Source organism: Littorina saxatilis, linkage group LG16 (assembly GCF_037325665.1).
Source record: "Littorina saxatilis isolate snail1 linkage group LG16, US_GU_Lsax_2.0, whole genome shotgun sequence".
Classification (NCBI taxonomy): Eukaryota; Metazoa; Mollusca; class Gastropoda; order Littorinimorpha; family Littorinidae; genus Littorina; species Littorina saxatilis.
Genome location: NC_090260.1, coordinates 46,666,986 through 46,686,929, shown reverse-complemented (window position 1 = coordinate 46,686,929; position 19,944 = coordinate 46,666,986). Strand labels below are relative to the sequence as shown.

At 42.8% G+C, this 19,944-nt stretch overlaps 1 protein-coding gene and 1 long non-coding RNA gene across 2 annotated transcripts; both read right to left on the bottom strand.

The window, feature by feature from the left end:
* Positions 1-465: 465 nt before the first annotated feature.
* On the bottom strand, positions 466-3,997 carry LOC138949693 (zinc finger protein 300-like). Its single transcript, XM_070321477.1, has one exon. The coding sequence runs from the start codon at positions 3,958-3,960 to the stop codon at positions 1,699-1,701; it is 2,262 nt and encodes a 753-aa protein (XP_070177578.1). The 5' UTR covers positions 3,961-3,997; the 3' UTR covers positions 466-1,698.
* Positions 3,998-13,697: 9,700 nt separating this feature from the next.
* LOC138949785 (uncharacterized) lies at positions 13,698-17,536 on the bottom strand. Its single transcript, XR_011450445.1, has 3 exons — positions 17,174-17,536; positions 14,629-14,749; positions 13,698-13,808 (listed from the first exon to the last, which is right to left on the bottom strand). It is a non-coding gene; the product is annotated as an uncharacterized lncRNA (long non-coding RNA).
* Positions 17,537-19,944: the final 2,408 nt, after the last annotated feature.

Below are 19,944 nucleotides of genomic sequence, written 5' to 3'. Positions count from 1 at the left end.
GGAAAAATCTCCACTGTTAACCCACCAGGCGGCAGCGACCGGGATTCGAACTCCCGACCTCTCGATTACGAGGCCGACGTCTTACCACCACGCCACTGCGCCCGATTACTTGACCAAAATTTCAACCAATTTGGTTGAAAAATGAGGGCGTGATAGTGCCGCCTCAACTTTCACGAAAAACCGGATATGACGTCATCAAAGACATTTATCGAAAAAATGAAAAAAACGTCTGGGGATTTCATACCCAGGAACTCTCATGTCAAATTTCATAAAGATCGGTCCAGTAGTTTGGTCTGAATCGCTCTACACAGACACACAGACAGACAGACGACACACATACACCACGACCCTCGTCTCGATTCCCCCCTCTACGTTAAAACATTTAGTCAAAACTTGACTAAATGTAAAAAGAAAAAAAAAGGATTGAAGCTGGCTGCATGCAACTGAGATCAACAAAAAAAGAAAAAAAGTTCAATATAATCATTTATTCTTCTCCGAACATTCAGGCCAACAAAAAATTAAAGTCATTTGTCATAGGCAGTCATTCGATTCCAAGACAATCATCACAAGTTTGAACCTTTCGTTTAACCATTCAAAAAACAACAGCAATAACGCTGTTAGTACTACAGTGCGCTCAACGTTCGCCTTTTTGAACTCTCGATGAGATTTGTTTCTCTGGTGGCAAGCTTACCGTACACGACCTTGACCGAATACTCTCGAAGTCACCACTCCGGCGTTCATGCATAGTGAACAGTTGGAAAGTTAAACTTCGGTAGTTCCCACTTCCAAAAGAGGCCTCTACTTCCAGTGTTGCTGATGCCTCCTCATGCATACGGACCCAGATCAATTTCTATTACCACAGGAAATACCACGCATCTAACTTAGTTTCTAAAGTAATGTAAATTACGACATTAATAATATCATTAATGTCAATTATTTGACGCTCTCGCGTCATGTATAAGTACACACACACACACACACACACACACACACACACACACACACACACACACACCATTGCATCAGAAATAATCTTGTTTGTAATCAGCGCAACTGTTGGAAGCAATTTGTTTGTTTGTTTGCTTAACGCCCAGCCGGTTGGAAGCAATGCATGATTTCTTTGCAAAACATTGTTTTCAATAAAATGACAGGAAAAAACAACCTCAAACTGCCTTTCTTTTTTCCGAATACATGTGTAAGCTTTGTAAACATTCGCAGCTCCACAATTTTACATACAGGCATTTTCCTCACCTTACATGTGAAAACTCAGCATGGTAATCGAGGCTAACCACCCAGTTCCCACCACCCCGTTCAGATCAATGTCTGTCATTTAATTCCAACGTTCTACATTCACTTGGATCACTTATCGGATAACTAATTTCCTTTACACAGATCACGTGATCGCCGCTCAGATTTCCATGTACAATGAGGGCAGGCATGTGGGTTTTCTCCTTTATGGCTTAGCACATGGGTTTTTAAATGCCCTTTCAGAGTAAATTTCTTTGTACAATAAGGACAGGCATGTGGCTTTTCACCTGTATGTGTTCATATATGGATTGTCAAACTATTTTGGCGCACAATCTTTACTGTGCACTGAGGACACACATGTGGCTTTTCTCCGGTATGTGTCAAAACGTGGGTATTTAAATTCCTTTTCCGAGCAAATTTCATTTTGCAATGACAGACATGTGGCTTTTCTCATGTATGTGTCAACATGTGGGTCTTGAAATCACTTTCTACAGCAAATTTCTTTAAACAATGAGGACAGGCATGTGGCTTTTCTCCTGTATGTGTCAACATGTGAGTCTTCAAAGACCTTTTCTGAGCAAATTTCTTTGAACAATGAGGACAGGCATGTGGCTTTTCTCCTGTATGTGTCAACATGTGAGTCTTCATTTGCTCTCTCCGAGTACATTTCTTTGAACAATGAGGACAGGCATATGGCTTTTCTCCTGTATGTGTCAACATGTGGTTCCTTAAAGTCCTTTTGAGAGCAAATTTCTTTGAACAATGAGGACAGGCATGTGGCTTTTCTCCTGTATGTGTCAACATGTGAGTCTTCATTTGCTCTCTCCGAGTACATTTCTTTGAACAATGAGGACAGGCATATGGCTTTTCTCCTGTATGTGTCAACATGTGGTTCCTTAAAGTCCTTTTGAGAGCAAATTTCCTTGAACAATGAGGACAGGCATGTGGCTTTTCTCCTGTATGTGTCAACATGTGGGTCTTCAAATGCTCTTTTCGAGTACATTTCTTTGAACAATAAGGACAAGCATGTGGCTTTTCTCCTGTATGTGTCAACATGTGGGTCTTCAAATGCTCTTTTCGAGTACATTTCTTTGAACAATAAGGACAAGCATGTGGCTTTTCTCCTGTATGTATCAACATGTGGGTCTTCAAATACCCTTTCTGAGCAAATTTCTTTAAACAATGAGGACAGGCATGTGGCTTTTCTCCTGTATGTGTCAACATGTGGATCTTCAAAGTCCCTTTGTGAGCAAATTTCACTTTGCAAGAAGGACAGGCGTGTGGCTTTTCTCCTGTATGTGTCAACAGGTGGATCTTCAAATCTTGTTTCTGAGCAAATTTCTTTGAACAATGAGGACAGGCATGTGGCTTTTCTCCTGTATGTGTTAACATGTGTTTGTTTACACCCTCCTTTTGACCAAATATTGTTGTACATTTAAGGAAGGCATGTGGTCTTTCTTTTGTCAAGTGATTGTTTACTTGACGCTTTGAATCATGTGTAACTGCACTCGTGGAACAGACATATTGTCGTTTCTTACTGTATGGGAGTGCACATCTTATCAAATTGTTCTTCAAACCAGGAAATTCATCTTTACCACTGTGTTCCACACTCTCAAAGTGTTGTGTGGGTTCTACTGGCTCTTGTTTCACTTCCACTTGACAGTAACAGCCTGCAGACAGAGGACAAAATGCTGTTTGCGTTACACAGTCACGTGCAATGTCTGGTTTCCTGTCCTCTTCAACTTCCACACCACCACAAACAAAACTCTCACCATGCGCATACACACTTGTTGCAGGGATGTCTTCAGCCGCTGAAATGCTGGTCTCGGTCACAGCTGGGAATGCCTCAGTCTTGAAGTCCTGCCCCGCATTGCATGTACACTCCTCTTTGCACTTGTCGGAGACCTCCATCACTGGCCTTGCTCCACCCTCCCCCACACCGTCTTTTTCACGCTTGATATCATTTGAACATGTACCCCAATCTTGTTCTGAAAATGAAGCTGTGTCTGCAATGGTTCCAAAATCAATTGGGATTTCTGCTGCCCCTTGTTTCTGCCTGATAACTTCACTGTAAGCACTGGACAATGTTGGTACTTCAGGTGTCTCTTGTTTCAGTCTAACAACGTCGCTGTAAACACTGGATGATGTTAGTATGTCAGTTGCCTCTTGTTTCAGCCAAACAATGTTGCTGTCAGCACTGGATGATGTTGGTATTTCAGGTGCCTCTTGTTTCAGTCTAACAACGTTGCTGTGAGCACTGGACGATGTTGGTATTTCAGGTGCCTCTTGTTTCAGCCAAACAACGTTGCTGTCAGCACTGGATGATGTTGGTATTTCAGGTGCCTCTTGTTTCAGTCTAACAATGTTGCTGTGAGCACTGGACGATGTTGGTATTTCAGCTGCCTCTTGTTTCAGCCAAACATTGTTGCTGTCAGCACTGGACGATGTTGGTATTTCAGCTGCCTCTTGTTTCAGTCTAACAACGTTGCTGTCAGCACTGGATGATGTTGGTATTTCAGGTGCCTCTTGTTTCAGTCTAACAATGTTGCTGTGAGCACTGGACGATGTTGGTATTTCAGCTGCCTCTTGTTTCAGCCAAACATTGTTGCTGTCAGCACTGGACGATGTTGGTATTTCAGCTGCCTCTTGTTTCAGCCAAACAACGTTGCTGTCAGCACTGGACGATGTTGGTATTTCTGATGTATGCTCCATCTGCACGTTGACTGTTTTGTCTGTCTTGAAATCTTCACCTGCTGGTGCTGTAACAGAAAATTCAAAAATCGTTTGTAAGTCTCTTGATGAAACTGTTTCTGAGTGGGGTTTCCTCAAAACCCGGACCCCCCCCCCCCCCCGATCCGCCCCTGCCTTAGTACAATAAACCATTCGATGTTCCCCTATCTCTCTTTCTCTCTCTCTCTCTCTCCCCCCTCCCTCCCTCTCTCTCTCTCTCTGTCTCTCTCTCTCTCTAAGACAGCATTCCTGAAAGATAGAAATTCACAACTCCCAAAGACAGAACGCTTTCCTTCTTTAAAGAAAAGAAGAGATGTTTTTGTTGTTAATTGGTGTTTAACGTCGCTTTAAACAGCGAAGGTCATATTGCGACGGAGGGAAGGGGGGAGATGGGATAAAGCCACTTTTATTTATTTATTTATTTGGTGTTTAACGTCGTTTTCAACCACGAAGGTTATATCGCGACGGGGGAAGGGGGGAGATGGTATCGAGCTACTTGTCAATGTTTCTTGTTCACAAAAGCACTAATCAAAAACTTGCAACGTAGTACAATATTACCTTACTGGGAGAATGCAAGTTTCCAGTACAAAGGACTTAACATTTCTTACATACTGCTTGACTAAAATCTATACAAACATTCTAGACAAGAAACACTTAAGGAGTTATTAGTGTGTTTAAACCGCAGCTTGAATCCAAAATTTTAGTAATAAATTTTAATTTAATTAATATACTTACCCAACTCACGTATAGCAATTAACTCTAGTTCAGTGCTGGTAACGCTGTACGCGTCGCCTTGGTAACAAGGGAGACCACTCTAAAAAAGAAAGTGACCAATCCCATAAGGCCAGACCAACTACCGGTCCGACTTCCGTATGCGTGCGCATACGCCGCCATTTGTATCATACCAAACGAAGCCCAACTCACTTCTATTTTAGTCCCCAATACCACCACAGCGGGGAGGCGGGAGGGATTAACCGACGTGAGTTGGGTAAGTATATTAATTAAATTAAAATGTATTACTAAAATTTTGGATTAAATTACATAACTTTACCCAACTCACGTATAGCAGATTGCTACTATAGGTGGTGGGTATTTACCAAAATTCAAGCATGTAGGACTTGTCCTGCTGCTACCATAGCAGGCAGCGCAGAACTACTGTCCTGTCTCAAGACGTCTCTGTGGTAGAAGTTAATAAAAACCTCCTCAGACCGCCAGTAAGCCGACTCCAGTACTTCAGCCAAAAAGGCCATGCCCTTGCCTCATACTTTCTAGCTACAGTGAGAGGCAAAACTGCCCTAACATCTCCAGACTGTGTTTGTCACCAGGTAAACACCTGTCTGATCAACATGGAGACTCACTTGGTTAAAGTTACTTTCGCAATATCCTTACACCTTGCTGTGTTTCTTTCTTTCTTTCTTTATTTAGTGTTTAACGTCGTTTTCAACCACGAAGGTTATATCGCGACAGGCTTGCTGTGTTAAGTGATATCATAAAAGCTTCTGACTTTCTGACCAATTGCCGAGTCCGTGAAAGGTACCTTCTGAGCGTCCTCACGGGACAAATAACTACACCAAGCTCTCCAGGAGCAAGAATCCAGTGTAGCAGTCCATCTAGGTAAGGTTGACTTCAAAAAGTCATACCTCTACCAGAGTAGATAGACCTTCTTTCCTCCTTAATTCAGTGTTTAACGTCGTTTTCAACCGTTCCAGGTTAAATCATGATGGAGATGAAAGATAAGACAAATGCCCTTTGATTCAATGATCTAACAAGATCCGTGCGAGTCAGAAAAATCTCCGAAACTCGAAATGTTAAATTGGCTAAACGTGGCTCTAAAGGAGCCAAACTTGCTTCATGAATTGAAATACAATTGGAAGCTGGTTTGCCCCGTTTTCCGCTTAAATGCCTAGGTTAAATCACGACGGAGATGAAAGATAAGGCAAGTGACCTTTGATTCAATGATCTAACAAGAACCGTGCCAGTCAGAAAAATCTTCGAAACTCGAAAAGTTTCATTGGCTAAACGTGACTCTAAAGGAGCCAAACTCTTGCTTCATGAATTGAAAATTGCAATTCAAAGCTGGTTTTCCCCATTTTACGCTAAAATGCCAAATTTTTTTTAAGAAACCCAAAAGTCATAGATCAGTCTTTCTTAAAAAGAGCCGTCTATATTCAAAATAGCCAGAAAGTACGCTTACTCCCACTTCTCACAGAAGCTACTAGAGTAAGCTTGGCCCTTTTCCGTGTTGATCAGCCAGGCTAGCCTTGAAAAGGGTTAAAGCAACGCTGCACTATGTCATAACGATGTGACAGAAATCACATAAAGTCTTAAAAATAAGACATGGAAGAAAAACGGAAAACCCAGAATAGGTGGATCGCCACCTGCATTAAACGGAGAGAAGAGGAGTTCTTTCCGTAAGAAATAAGCCCTTTGTACCAAGCCAGTCTAATTGACAAGTGAACAAAAACGCCATAACCCCTATAAAGACTCTGAACCAAATCCATAGTTGAGGCGGAAGCCCCTGAGTATCTCAAGGATACCCTTACAGTAGACATCCGTGTAATTCGAATGTGAGAAAGCAAAGATGCCTTCTTGCCAGCCTTAAGAGGTCTGGAAACCAAGATTGCAAAGACCCGTACTGTGCGACCAACAGGTCGCCAAAACGATCTATGAAAGAGACCCTGTGAAAGCGAGGGTATGGAGCCAAAAGCTAAAGTAGATAACAGCCAGCCTTGCGCTTTCCTTTTACCGTGAGATTCTCTTTGTTAGAGAAAAACCCTCGTGCATAGAAGCGGACTCAAAAAGATAACTTTCAAACAAGAAAGAGATTAAAGTCTCACCAAAAAAACAATACTTTAAAGGCAGAGGCTTACTCTCAGGTAAAAAACGGCAAAGTTACATCCTTTGTATTTGCGTCCTATCGGACCACAAAGACAATCAGTTAGAACGTAACCGCCCAGGCGAGAGACTAAACGCAAGTTTTGTTCAAAAGAGCCAATCATAAAGAAAAGATGCCACAATCTACCAGAGCTAGGAGATCTTGATCTAACAGACAGTTTCTCCTTGCTATCAAAATCCAGATGGATGTTTGCCAACCCGAGGGCGGTTCCGTAGAACGAAAAAAGAGAACCTAAGTTCTTAAGCTTGGAGTTAACCGAAGCCTGCAGAAAGCGCTCCGCGAGTGACACGCTACTTGAGCGTAAGAAACAAGCTAAAGCAACACCGCCGCAGGTATAAAGTCGAGCGTTGTCCACAAAGGTAGTGGTGACAAAGAAGACTCGCTTGTGAAAAATTCACAAAAAGACCCCGCCAGAGGATCTAAGAACTTAACACTCAAAGATTCTCCTCAGAAGGCTCAAATCAACTACAAAATGCCGTGAACAGCGACACAGCTGAAGTATGAGCCTCCCCATTTCCTCCTCTTGTTCAATAGCATCATAACGATCATCGAAATGATGAGAACCAGTCACCAATCCCAATAAGGCAATACTTGCCAAAAATCGGAAAAGTTTTGAAAATTTTTCAAATGCCGGAACTCCATGACCAGATACTCCATCCACCTGTCTCATGCCAGCTGGAAGACTGGAAGAGGAAGTGGATACAGCCTGTATAACAGCAAAGGAACCGCAGTAACGGAACCGGAAGCCAAAGGCTGAAAAGTGCCACAGTGTTAACGGTAGAAGGCTATCCCATCCTGTAACCGGAAGACACAGCCGCAAAAGCGGAAGCGAAACCGGCCGTGGATTAGTAAACATCAGAACCAACCGGTTGCATGGAAACACACCGGACGATCCCGTTGTACCTCGAACCATTTCAGCTGCGAGCGCCACTGCACTTGCTAACTTGAAACGGAACCTGAATTCAGTGCTTTTCAGTAATTCGGAAGCACCTTCATTTGAACAGCCATTATGCACATCCGTGCAATCCGGAAGCTGACTCCCTGCTTGACTTAATTGTCCGACAAAGAACCGGCCCTACTGCTCACTTCCTGCCCCCCGGGAGGAAGCGGAAGTCAAACTTCAAGACATTTGCCATCTTCAGGGCAATGAACGACGATTCCCGGCCACGGAAATGAACTTTCCGTTCCTCCGAACTCCGGAAGTCGTCGAACGCAGATAGAGGTGGAGGAAGTTATAAATTGCTCTCAGCCACCCTTTCCTGTCAAAACTTAAATGCCGTTTTCCACCGCCCACGTCACTGCGCTGGACAACTTGAACGGCAAGTTAAGCTGGGTGTCATCCACCACCGTGGACGCACCCTCATAAGCCTCTTCTTCCTGCTCGGTATCAAAGTTAGGAAGGTGACCCCCAGAGAGACTCGCATGGTCAACCCAAGAATCACCCAGCCCAACAACTTCCTGCCCCCAGGGTGGAAGCTTACGTTTCCCAGGGCTCTTAGCCGCTGCTGAACGCGCGCCGTAACGCGGAAGAACAGACATGGTTTCAGAACTTTCACCGCGAAAATGCGTGCTACTTCCTCCTGCGAACGTACACCACTTTCACCGGAGAACCCGGCTACACGCGGCCCTTTGCCAACTCCAGGGCAATGGACAACGATTCGCGGAAGCTGAAGTGAACATCCTGTTCCTCCGAACTGCCGGAAGTCGTCAAACCGGATAGAGGTGGAGGAAGATATGCTTTGCTCTCCCCCACCCCTTCCGGTCAAAACTTAAATGCCGTTTTCCGCCGCCCACGGCACTGCGCTGGACGACTTGAACGGCAAGTTAAGCTGGGTGTCGTCCATCCCCGTGGACGCTCCCTCAAATGGAAGTACCCTCATTATCCTCTCCTTCATGCTCGCAATCGCAATCAGGAAGGTGACCCCCGGAAAGACGTTCCCGGCAAAGCCGTTCAAGGTCAATCCCAGAATCACCAACTTCCACAATACCTAAATGCCGTTTTCCGCAGCCCACATCATTGCGCTGGACAACTTGAACGGCAAGTAAGCTAGGTGTCGTCCACCACCGTGAACGCACCCTCGTTAACCTTCCTGCTCGCCATCATAGTCAGGTAGGTGAATCATAGAGAGACTCGTTTGGTCAGCCCTAGACTCACCAACTTCCTGCCCCCCGGGCGGAAGAGGATGCTGCGGCTCCCCACAATTCTCCGATGGAGGGGGAAGGAGCGCAACACCGTTTCGCTGCACAGGGCCCGTCGGCCCCACCGACCGGGCGCTTTCGCGCAAGGGTTCGGCCAGGCTGTTAGGGCTATAACGGCTCACCGAGCACGCCTTTTCCTCCTGTACTCGCACCCCACTTTCGCCGGAGAACCCGGCTACTCATGGGGTAGACATACCTTTGCCGTGAACCGGCAAGTTCAGCAGAGACACCAGACGAACATCACCGTCCTGCGAAGCATGAACAACGGCACGCGTAGAGACAGTCGACGCAGAAGCAGTAGCGGAAGGCGAGGGCCGGATCTTGGCAAGAGACGGTGGATCTGCAACACCGGAAGGGAGGGCGCGAAGTTCCGCCCGTGTTGAAGACAACTCAGCCGCCAAAGTAGTAACCTGTGAACTCAAGGTGAGTAACAACGACGCTACATCTGAAGCAGCCAAACCTAGGCAAATAGGAGCCCCAGAATCAACAGTGGTTTTATCAACATGACTACTCTTGTCTGTAATCTGCGTAGTCAAAACAGGGGAAGCAAGCATTTCCGCCAAAACTGGGGATTTAGCGGACAAGTCAGAAACTAAAGAAGTGGCATGACCGGCAATCTTAGCTTTACGAGACCCTTTCTTACTGGGTGTGGCACTAGGCTTCTTCTTAGCACTATCTCTTCGCGCAGCTTCCGCCATGACAACAAAAAAAGAACTTACAAAAAAATTTTAGAGAAAAATTTTACAAGTCCGAGATGAGCGACAAACGTCGCTAAAATTTCAAATAAAACGGAAAGATCTCACCAAATACAGCAGAGGTATAGGTGCAAGGCTTAGGCGGCGACCAAGGGGCGAACTCCAAGTCCAAAGACGAAGAAGTAAGGCTGAGCACAGCCAGAGCGTACGTAAACACATCCAGTTCCCTTGAACGCTGAGTATGGTATGGTACAAATGGCGGCGTATGCGCACGCATACGGAAGTCGGACCGGTAGTTGGTCTGGCCTTATGGGATTGGTCACTCTTTTTTTAGAGTGGTCTTCCTTGATACCAAGGGGACGCGTACAGCGTTACCAGCACTGAACTAGAGTTAATTGCTATACGTGAATTGGGTAAAGTTATGTAATTTAATCCATTACACATTTTGTGCACAGGAAGCATTATGAACACACCGCCCTGATATGGCCCTTCGTGGTCGGCTGGGCGTTAAGCAAACAAACAAAAAGTTTGAAAAACACATCTGTGCAAAGAAAAAAGGGGGTCGCCTTATTAACTTTTTTTTACAATTTTTTTAAACTTTTTTCTTTCTTTCTGTATTTGGTGTTTAACGTCGTTTTCAACCACGAAGGTTATATCGCGACGGGGGAAGGGGGGAGATGAGATAGAGCCACTTGTCAATTGTTTCTTGTTCACAAAAGCACTAATCAAAAATTTGCTCCAGGGGCTTGCAACATAGTACAATGTACAATGTATTACCTTACTGGGAGAATGCAAGTTTCCAGTAAAAGGACTTAACATTTCTTACATACTGCTTGACTGAAATCTTTACAAAAATTGACTATATTCTATACAAGAAACACTTAACAAGGGTAAAAGGAGAAACAGAATCCGTTACTCGCCTCTTACGACATGTACTGTTCTTTTTCGTCCCAACCAATATGGGACTCCCCCTAACCCGCGGGGGGCGCCCGACCTGATCTGAGATGCTGATCCAAACCATTTTCACAAGAAGGAGTGAGTCTTTAAAGTCATCTTCTTCCGTAGAGGACTGGGTTCTTGCGAACATCTCAGAGTCCTGCGTTTACAGAGTCTCAGGCTTTATGCTGTATGTGGGCATACGTGCCTAGTTGAAAGTATTTCAGATGAGTTTACATACACACACCCTGCGACCACAGGAACATAGGCTTAGTGGTTAAGGAATCGTGTGCAAAGGGGAATAACCACGTTTTATACAACTCCTGCAATGCAACCGAGGGGTGGATTAAATCTAGTTGATTATTTTTAGACAAGTGAGAAATTAGAACGAACTACTTTGATTACACCCAAAAATCACACGTGGATTATTCGAAGTAAGAATAAAGAGGGCTAAAAAATAATCAACACTAGAATTTATTTTTAGAACATTTGAAACCCAGACGATTGGACCCTGTTGCGGAAGAATACGTACAACGTTGACTCAAAACTGTAACAGCAATGGCTGACGTGTATGAAGTACACGCATACCTCGCCAGGTTTGTTTATGTGACTAGTCGACAGACGATGCCATTTGCTTTGTGTGTGTTTTTGTTGTTGCTTACTGTACATGACATACATTACGTGTAAAATCCAGTTCTTTAACAGGCAACAAACCTTGCAAATTTCCAGAAGCTGCAATCTGAAGCGACCTATAGTACTCTGATTCTAGGAGACGATCTCTCCAATGTTTAACACAAAATCAGCAAACTCTCCTGTCACACAGAACGTCCATTATATAGTGCAATGTTGAAATGAAGTTACCCGTCTGAAACATTTAGTCGTTTCTTCAGAGACAATCCTTGTTCTCTTATCATCTACAGATTTACCGCAATCTTCACCACGCGAATTCACAACAGAAGTCAGACTTTCGAACATACAATCTACGTAGGCAAGCATGATACGTCATGACGTCATATGATTCCTAGCATATTGACGTAATGCTAAACATCCGGTTATCCCGAGTTTTCTCCGTAACACATGTCCATGGGTTTTTCAATGTTCGGTTATTTCCGTGGCTTCATGCGGAAAGGGAACCGTCGTCTGCTATCAACGACATGGACCATTCTGGTCCTTGTTGCTGACAAAAACATGATTTTAACACAGAATGTAATGTCAGAATAGCTATATAAACGCTATTGTGTTTTAATCGTAGCAATGGGGTCCGATATTTAGACGAGACAAGTATAATGCCGACGAGTGGGAGACTAAGAATAAAGTAAAAGAATAGGGACTATTTGAATGACGCGCATTTGACACTCTGAGTGATTATGCCTACCAAATGTCGTCTGCATGACTGCATGTTCGACCCGTGTTGTTCGTTGTATAAATAGCTTAAACAATGACGACAACTCGTTGATTACTGGAAAATAAACCACTCGTGGGTATTTGCAGCCGCTTGGTAATTCACTCTTGGTAATTCACTCGTGGGTATTTGCAGCCGCTTGGTAATACCAAGCGGCTGCAAATACCCACTCGTGGTTTATTTTCCAGTAATCAACTCGTGGTCATTGTTTAAGCTCTATTTATCTCTAGGCAGTTGCTTCCCTTAAAAGTGACTTTGAGCGAAACTTGAATTTTTATGTTTTTGTTGTTGCCGCAGCCTGAGACAACACGACCCCCACACACCTTACGCGTATAGTGACTGTTCGGAAATGTCCGATTGCAACATAACAAAACAGTTGCAGGTTTTGTCAGCATCAGTTTCTGCATTCTCATGTGTAATTGTTCTTTTTATTACAAAACACAAAATGTATTATGCTTGTGATGATTTTTGACAATCTGTGGTGAATATAACACCTATATTTGGATGGTTTGCAACTTTCATATTTTTGCATGATTTAAAGCAGTTGAGATACTTTGCCTTCAAGTAAAATTAAGACCAGGAGACATATACGGCACTGTCACACCCTCATTTTTCAATCAAATTGATTGAAATTTTGGCCAAGCAATCTTCGACGAAGGCCGGACTTTGGTATTGCATTTCAGTTTGGTGGCTTAAAAATTAATTAATGACTTTGGTCATTAAAAATCTAAAAATTGTATTTTGTTTTTAATAAAACGATCCAAATTAACATTCATCTTATTCTTCATCATTTCTTGATTTCAAAAACATATACATATGTTATATTCGGATTAAAAACAAGCTCTGAAAATTAAAAATATAAAAACTATGATCAAAATTAAATTTTCGAAATCGATTTAAAAACAATTTCATCTTATTCCTTGTCGGTTCCTGATTCCAAAAACATATAGATATGATATGTTTGGATTAAAAACACGCTCAGAAAGTTAAAACGAAGAGATGTACAGAAAAGAGTACTATGCAGCACAGCAAAACCACTACCGCGCTAAACAGGCTCGTCAGTTTCACTGCGTTTTGCACGAGCGGCGGACTACTGTCATTGTGAAAAAATGCAGTGCGTTCAGTTTCATTCTGTGAGTTCCACAGCATGACTAAATGTAGTAATTTCGCCTTACGCAACTTGTTTAACCCTTACACTGGTGCAATTCTGTAACACATGTTACATTGCCACTGGTGAATTAACAGAAAGAAAAATAACAAAAAACGGTCATATAGGTTTTCGCATCCATGGGAGGTAATCGGAACCGACCAAACAGACTGAGCCAGTAGCGCGACATATGTCGTGACAACCAGGTGACCGTATACGTAAAGTAGCGCGACATATGTCGCGACAACCAGCCCAAGGGTTAACATACCAAAATATTCTCATGTCAAAAGTCATAAAACACGTTCTCTTGGAAACCTAGCTTACTGCTGTAAATCAAATATTTTTTACATCTAAAACCTGTATCAAGTAATCAATAACTGAATGTACATGATCAGTCATCACTGTTCACACACACACAACATCACGTTACACACTCACTGCTTGGAGTTGTCTCCATCACCATACTGTAAGTACTGGACGATGTTGGTATTTCTGTTGGACGCTCCATCTGTACGCACACCGCTTTCTCTGTCTTGAAATTTTCACCTGCTGGTGCTGAAACAGAAAATTCATAAATCTGTGTGAAGTCTTCCCTTCATCATGACAACATGTTTACAGACCTTTTCTGAACGTATAAAAGAGAACATTCCTGAAAGATAAAAATTATTAACTCTAAAAAGACAGAATGTTTCTCTTCCTGAAAGAGAAGAAGATATGTTCACGAAAGACAGAAAGAGATGACACTTAAAGGCACATTGAATTTCCTTCTTGTGTAAACATATCTCAAAACAGTTTGGAACACAATCTCAGATGTGGCCAGGCCTCCGCATGGAATAAGACAATCTCTCCACTTGGTCACATACCAGAAATGAACAGCCTGGGTATTCCCTGTGCAAAGTGGACATTTGATGATGAATTAATTTTGAAAATGGAACCACTGGCTTCTCAAGAAATTATTTCCCATGGGGTATCATTTTAGTTTCCGAGCCTTGGTATTTGAAGATTTTTGAACAGCTAAAAAAGGTAAAAGTGAATTATGACAACATAATTATACACATGCTTACATAATTACACAACACGTTCCGTTAGAGCGCATTTTCAGAAAAAAACACTGCAGGGTTTCATCAGTTTTCACCCTTACGTACACAACCTTCCATCACACTACAGGCTGATGACTCTTCAACAACACGGTGCTCCATCTTTCACACACACAATATCACGTTACACACTTACCGCTTGGAGTTGTCTCCATCACACTACAGGCGTATGACTCTTCGACAACATGGTTCTCCATCTTTCACACACACAATATGATATCACGTTACACACTCACCGCTCTCCATCTTTCACACACAATATCACAATACACACTCACCGCTTGGAGTTGTCTGCATCACACTACAGGCTGGTGATGATTCTTCAACAGCTTGGTGCTCCATCTTCACTACCACAGTCCACGGCTGCTTCCTCTTCATCCTGATGTTAGGTGGCTTCACCTGGTGGACATACAACATATCTCATTATTTATTCAAGGCACATATAATTATGTTTGCATTGATTATCGCCAATTTTACTGAACTTAGTCATGTGAGGCATAGCTCTGCAATAGACCCTCCCCCCTCTATCCTTCAGCAGTGATATAGATAGATTCTATCGCTCTTGCTCTGTATCGTTCGTCCTGTTTGTATTGTTTTCGTCGGGCCCGGTTGCTGAGCTAGGTAGCACTGTGTGGTAGGCCAGCCTCTCAGCACAGGGGCTGAAATTGGACGCCAGGCATGACATGTAGGGCAGCAAATGCCGAGTCTCAGTGATTATTAAAAATAATAGTGGAAGTTAGCGGATCATGAAAAATGCGAGCTTAAGCAGAACGGAGATCCATGTGTTCAAGCCTGTAGTTGTTAAATTAAATGCGGTATGTTTGTATTGTTTGCTCCAGAAATGTATATTTCGTACATTAGAGCATTCGGAACTTTTCAATCACATAAGTAGATCCAAAAAAGTCTGGCTCTTAAACCTGTGTGCTATCAAAGGTTCAGGCCTGTTGTTCTGTAAGTGATTTTGGTTGCTGGGTAATATAAGTTACCGAAAAATAACTAGCCCTACAAGTTTACAGAGAGAAAGAAGCAGAGGGGGGAATAAAGCAAGCTTGGCTACCAACCCACCCATGTTATTATTTCCCACAGGCACAGGAACACTATCCACTTTATCTTTCACTCGAGGGAAATTAGGAGCACCAACCAAATGAGGATAGTTGTCCTGTACAGGGATTTCCTCAAGAAAATTAAGGAGAAGAAGAAGAATAGCCCTATTGGTAAAATATGATATCTTTCTATCCTTTTCTTTAATTTTCAAATTCAAAGTAATGAAAAAGTCCTCCTGTTAAACCGCATTTTGCATGTCCAGTGATGGCAAAATCATCGCGCGCCAACCAGCCGAGTAACTTCAAGAAAGTAAAAAGCCTGTACAAAGTTTGACAGGCCCGGTACATGTACACCACACAACAAATTATGAGCGTTACATTTCTTTACACCATTTAAAGTAAATTAAACAGCGTTGCCGTTGATGCGCACAGGAGCCTCATTTTTGTTTCACTAGAACATAGCGATGATTTTTTATCTCTTTAATTTGACCTGAAAACAACGTTTCAGTCTCAGAGAGATCTATCGAATGCCAAAGCTGATTTTAGGTAAACCTGATATCGTTACACAAATTAACGATTTAATTCCTTTTCCTGGGCCCAGCTTTCGCATTTGAATATATATACCACAGACTGAACTGATGCTTCCTTGCCAAAGTAACGCTGAAGGGGTCTATGTCGACCAAAAGTGGGTGCATTCCCTGTCACAAGTGTCAGCATTTTCCCTGTATATATAAGGAATACACCTGGGTGGATTTCCAGTAGGAAAGTTCGATACCACTCAATCTCGCGCCAACCTAGTGACTGCCTTTACCCGATTTGAATAACCCTAGCTTTACTTCCCCTTCCAAAATGGTGGTTCGACAGGAGAATCTTTTGGAAATCCTGAATTCATGTGCGGCATTCAGCCAAGCAAACATGCTTCAGCGAGAAAAGCGGAGAATCTGAATGGATTTAGATAAAGAAAAATGCCCCCCCCCCCCCCCCTCTCATAATTTCCACACAGAGCCGATGACGACATGGGTCCTAACATTTTGACAGAGTGGTTACGTCCCTTGAATGACGATGGAACCAATAAGGCAAATGTGTTAAAGTGGAACCCCCCTGTTATGCCCCCCCCCCCCCCCAATTTAAGACTTCCTCTCTTATAAAATAAAGACCCTGTTTTCTCAGTCTATTTGCATGCATGTTGTTCATAACCTCTGTAAATTTACTCTGACGTTAAGACTCCCTCCTTTTCAGACCAGATTTTCTCAAATTGTTGGAGGTCTTAAAAGGGGGGTTCCACTGTAGGTAAAACATATTTTTGAACAAATTTGACCCCACAATAGTGTACAGTACCTAAGGTTGATCATCAGTACTTTGAAAATGAGGGTGGATATTCCTTGTGGAGTGTTCATACGAGATTAACATGGACGAAAGTGCACAGATGTATCTTAGCATCAACAGTTCAGCCTCCATAAGCTTCATCTCACCTCACTGACACTCAAAAGGAAGATATAATTCGCTATTCGAAGACGAAAGATGCGCTCAGCCGAAAAATAAGATGGTTACACCGGTTGTATAGCCTGGGGGGCTCCATAAACTACTCGTAGATTGTCCAACCATGTAGCGCCCGACACTATTGCTGGAGTAACTTGAATTTGAACTCGAGCAAGACTACCCGAAGTGAGAATTCAAGTTGCTCGGTGCGGGACTCGCCAAGCGGCGTTCCACTTCCACCAGGCGGCTTTTCAGGGGTTTGATACCTTCTTTTAGGCGTCACACACCCCGTATCGTTTACCTTACATGATGTTGCTTCACACAAGTGTGTGTGATCACTCAAAGATTCAATGACTGTCGTTTTGTAACGTTACTGTCGTGTACTAAAGATGCGTCGATTCGCTACACCGGAAACAACGCGGTAGTGACCTCCCCTCCTCAGATGTCTTTGTGCGAAGTGGATTCACAGCGCGCGGCGCGTTGTGCAGCGTTGCGAAATACAACGCGCACTGTCAATAAAACGAAAAACAGAGCTCCAGTCTGTGTCTCTCTCTCTCTCACTCTTTCAACTGAATTCACCATATATCGCTGCGCCGATGTAAAAACGTGCCTAAGTTCGCGCATGCGCAGATCGTTTTTTTCAGTGTTTTGTTTTTTCCGGTTGATTAGAACGCGTATATTCAGTCTGCAGAAAGTGCAGTTTTGTTGTCTTGCAGCCTTGAAGTTGCTTTTGAGTGTCCAAAGAAAGAGTGTAAAGGCTCTCAGGATTACATCGCGATTTTTCTTGTTTTTCTGGTTTATTTGAACACATGCGCAGATCGATTTTTCGGGTGTTTGTTTTCCCCCACTTTCGGTTTCCTTCTTCGTTCCATGTAACTGGTGTATTCACGACTTTGCGACCTTGACATTGTAGTTAGGGTCATGTGGGCGTCGGCATCATTGTCCAATCAGAAATAATCAATGATCATCTGTGTTCCGGTCACAGAATTCTGGTCCGGAACGCAAAACAGTTTGCGCGGAAAAAGATTGGTAACAAGAAAAAGAGAACGTGGTTTGACAACTAAAGGGCATTTTGACCGGCTCGCACTAGCATCGTTGAAATGTGGGAGAACGACACATCTCACAAATAGCCAGTGATTACCAACATGAGAAACTGGGGATATGAATCGTAATCCGTATGTAAGTTTGAAGCGGCCCTGACGCTGTTTGTACCCGGCGTCAATCCGGAGAGAAGCTATCGTACCAGGCCTTAGCCATTTTGTCAAGTTCCACTCCCAGTGTGCCGACTACGGCCCTGCCCCCACCGGTGGCAAGTTCGATTTTGCTAGCTAAAAATAAATGTTCTACTATCTTGTCAGTCTAGAGTCTGGAACTCATGAAACGTACAGCACTATTCAAATCGCAATTGTATCCCCATTAAGTGTTTTTCTAGATCTAAGCATCGACCAAATTCAATAGAAATGTTCCTTGCATGGCATATTTACCTAAATCTTTTATTAAGTTTGTTGAAAATCAAAGTGTTCGTTTTTTGTTTGTTCGCGTGTCTGGATTTTGTTTAGTCGATTAGCTTACACGATGTGTGGCAGTTTATTTTGTAAGGGTGGTTTAGCATGTATAAAATGAGACCTAGACCACATACACCATGAAAGTAGAGTTCCCCGTTCAGTACCAAGATTGCCAGTATTATATTCAGACAACCTTTGGATAAATGTGTGGGGCTGTGGTGTTGCAGTGGTAGATTGTTTGCACGAGTATGTAGGTAGGTACGTGTACATTTGTGTGCTTTTGTGCAGTCATTTGTTTGTGAAGCAGCAACATGCAACATTTTTGACAAACATCAGGGTTGTGTGCGTGTGTGTGTGTGTGTGTGTGTGTGTGTGTGTGTGTGTGTGTGTGTGTGTGTGATAAAACCAACCAAGCTTACATCCAGCACAACAAGCTTCAGCTCTACTTCACCAGTCAAAGTCACAAACGCATTGCATTATTCAGCTTTCGACACATATATTCACTCGATCAGAATCGAACCCTCTTCATGAATATTTTATTTCAGAAAAAAAATAACATATTGATTCTAGACAACAAATGGTATTGCTATATGCTATGAACGATGAAGAATAGCAACCGAGACAGGTGAGGCATGAAGTTTCTCAGCCTTTCATCAAGCCCTTTTATGTTGCATATATGTCATTTGTTTGTTTTTTATCTCCTGATGTCATTTGTTTTTTTTATCTCCTGATAACTGACCAGAAAGGTACAAACATCGATTCTGCAACTACCTCGTAAACTTCTCGATCGCTAATGCACCAGAACTTAATACAGTATGCAACACTCAAAGGCTTGATTACCTGTTTCATTGAAACGGAAAAGACCATATGTAACTAAGAGGAACCGATGTATTCAAGTTCAGAACGAAGCAGTTTCTGCCTCAGAGCCTGTATCTCATGCTATGGAGCCACTAGAAGAGAAATGTCTGTCGTAGTTTGACCCAACAGAGAAGTCAAGGGGGAAATCTGTCGACATGCAGCAGTTGTATTGCTGGTTTGTATTTGAATTTACAAACCATTCTTATTCCCTTGTATAATGTGTGTATCGCTTCATTAAACACTCATCTATTTTGAAGATTACGTAATTTTCTAAAAATCAAACAAATCGCAATTAAATATTTCACGCAAATTTTACTAATCCGCAAACTTTTGCATGAACAAGTGTTATGTTAGGGAGAGAGAACGAGTGCGTAGTTAGATATATTTTGAGTGGAGTAGCTGAAATGCTTTAGCCTTATACACATTATGTTATTGAACTGCTTAGCAGAGATTTCCAGATCAATTATACGACGTTAAAAGACTGGTCTGTAGTACGGTATATACATACAAAATATAAAAATAAAGGCACAGAATATGAAAGAAAATTGTAGAGTAGGTTGCTTTCTATCCTACTGCTCTAAATTAGCAAGAGGCAAGCTTTACAATGCTATTCACACCAGGATGCAAAGCATTCAGTGCTAAAGCTCTCAAATCACAAGACAAACACACTTCTTGGGGCTACAAGAAATGTTATAATTAGACACATTTT

What these genes read in the sequence shown, in the direction of transcription:
- LOC138949693 (XM_070321477.1), bottom strand. Translation starts at nt 3,960, where the DNA reads ATGGAGCATACATCAGAAATACCAACATCGTCCAGTGCTGACAGCAAC.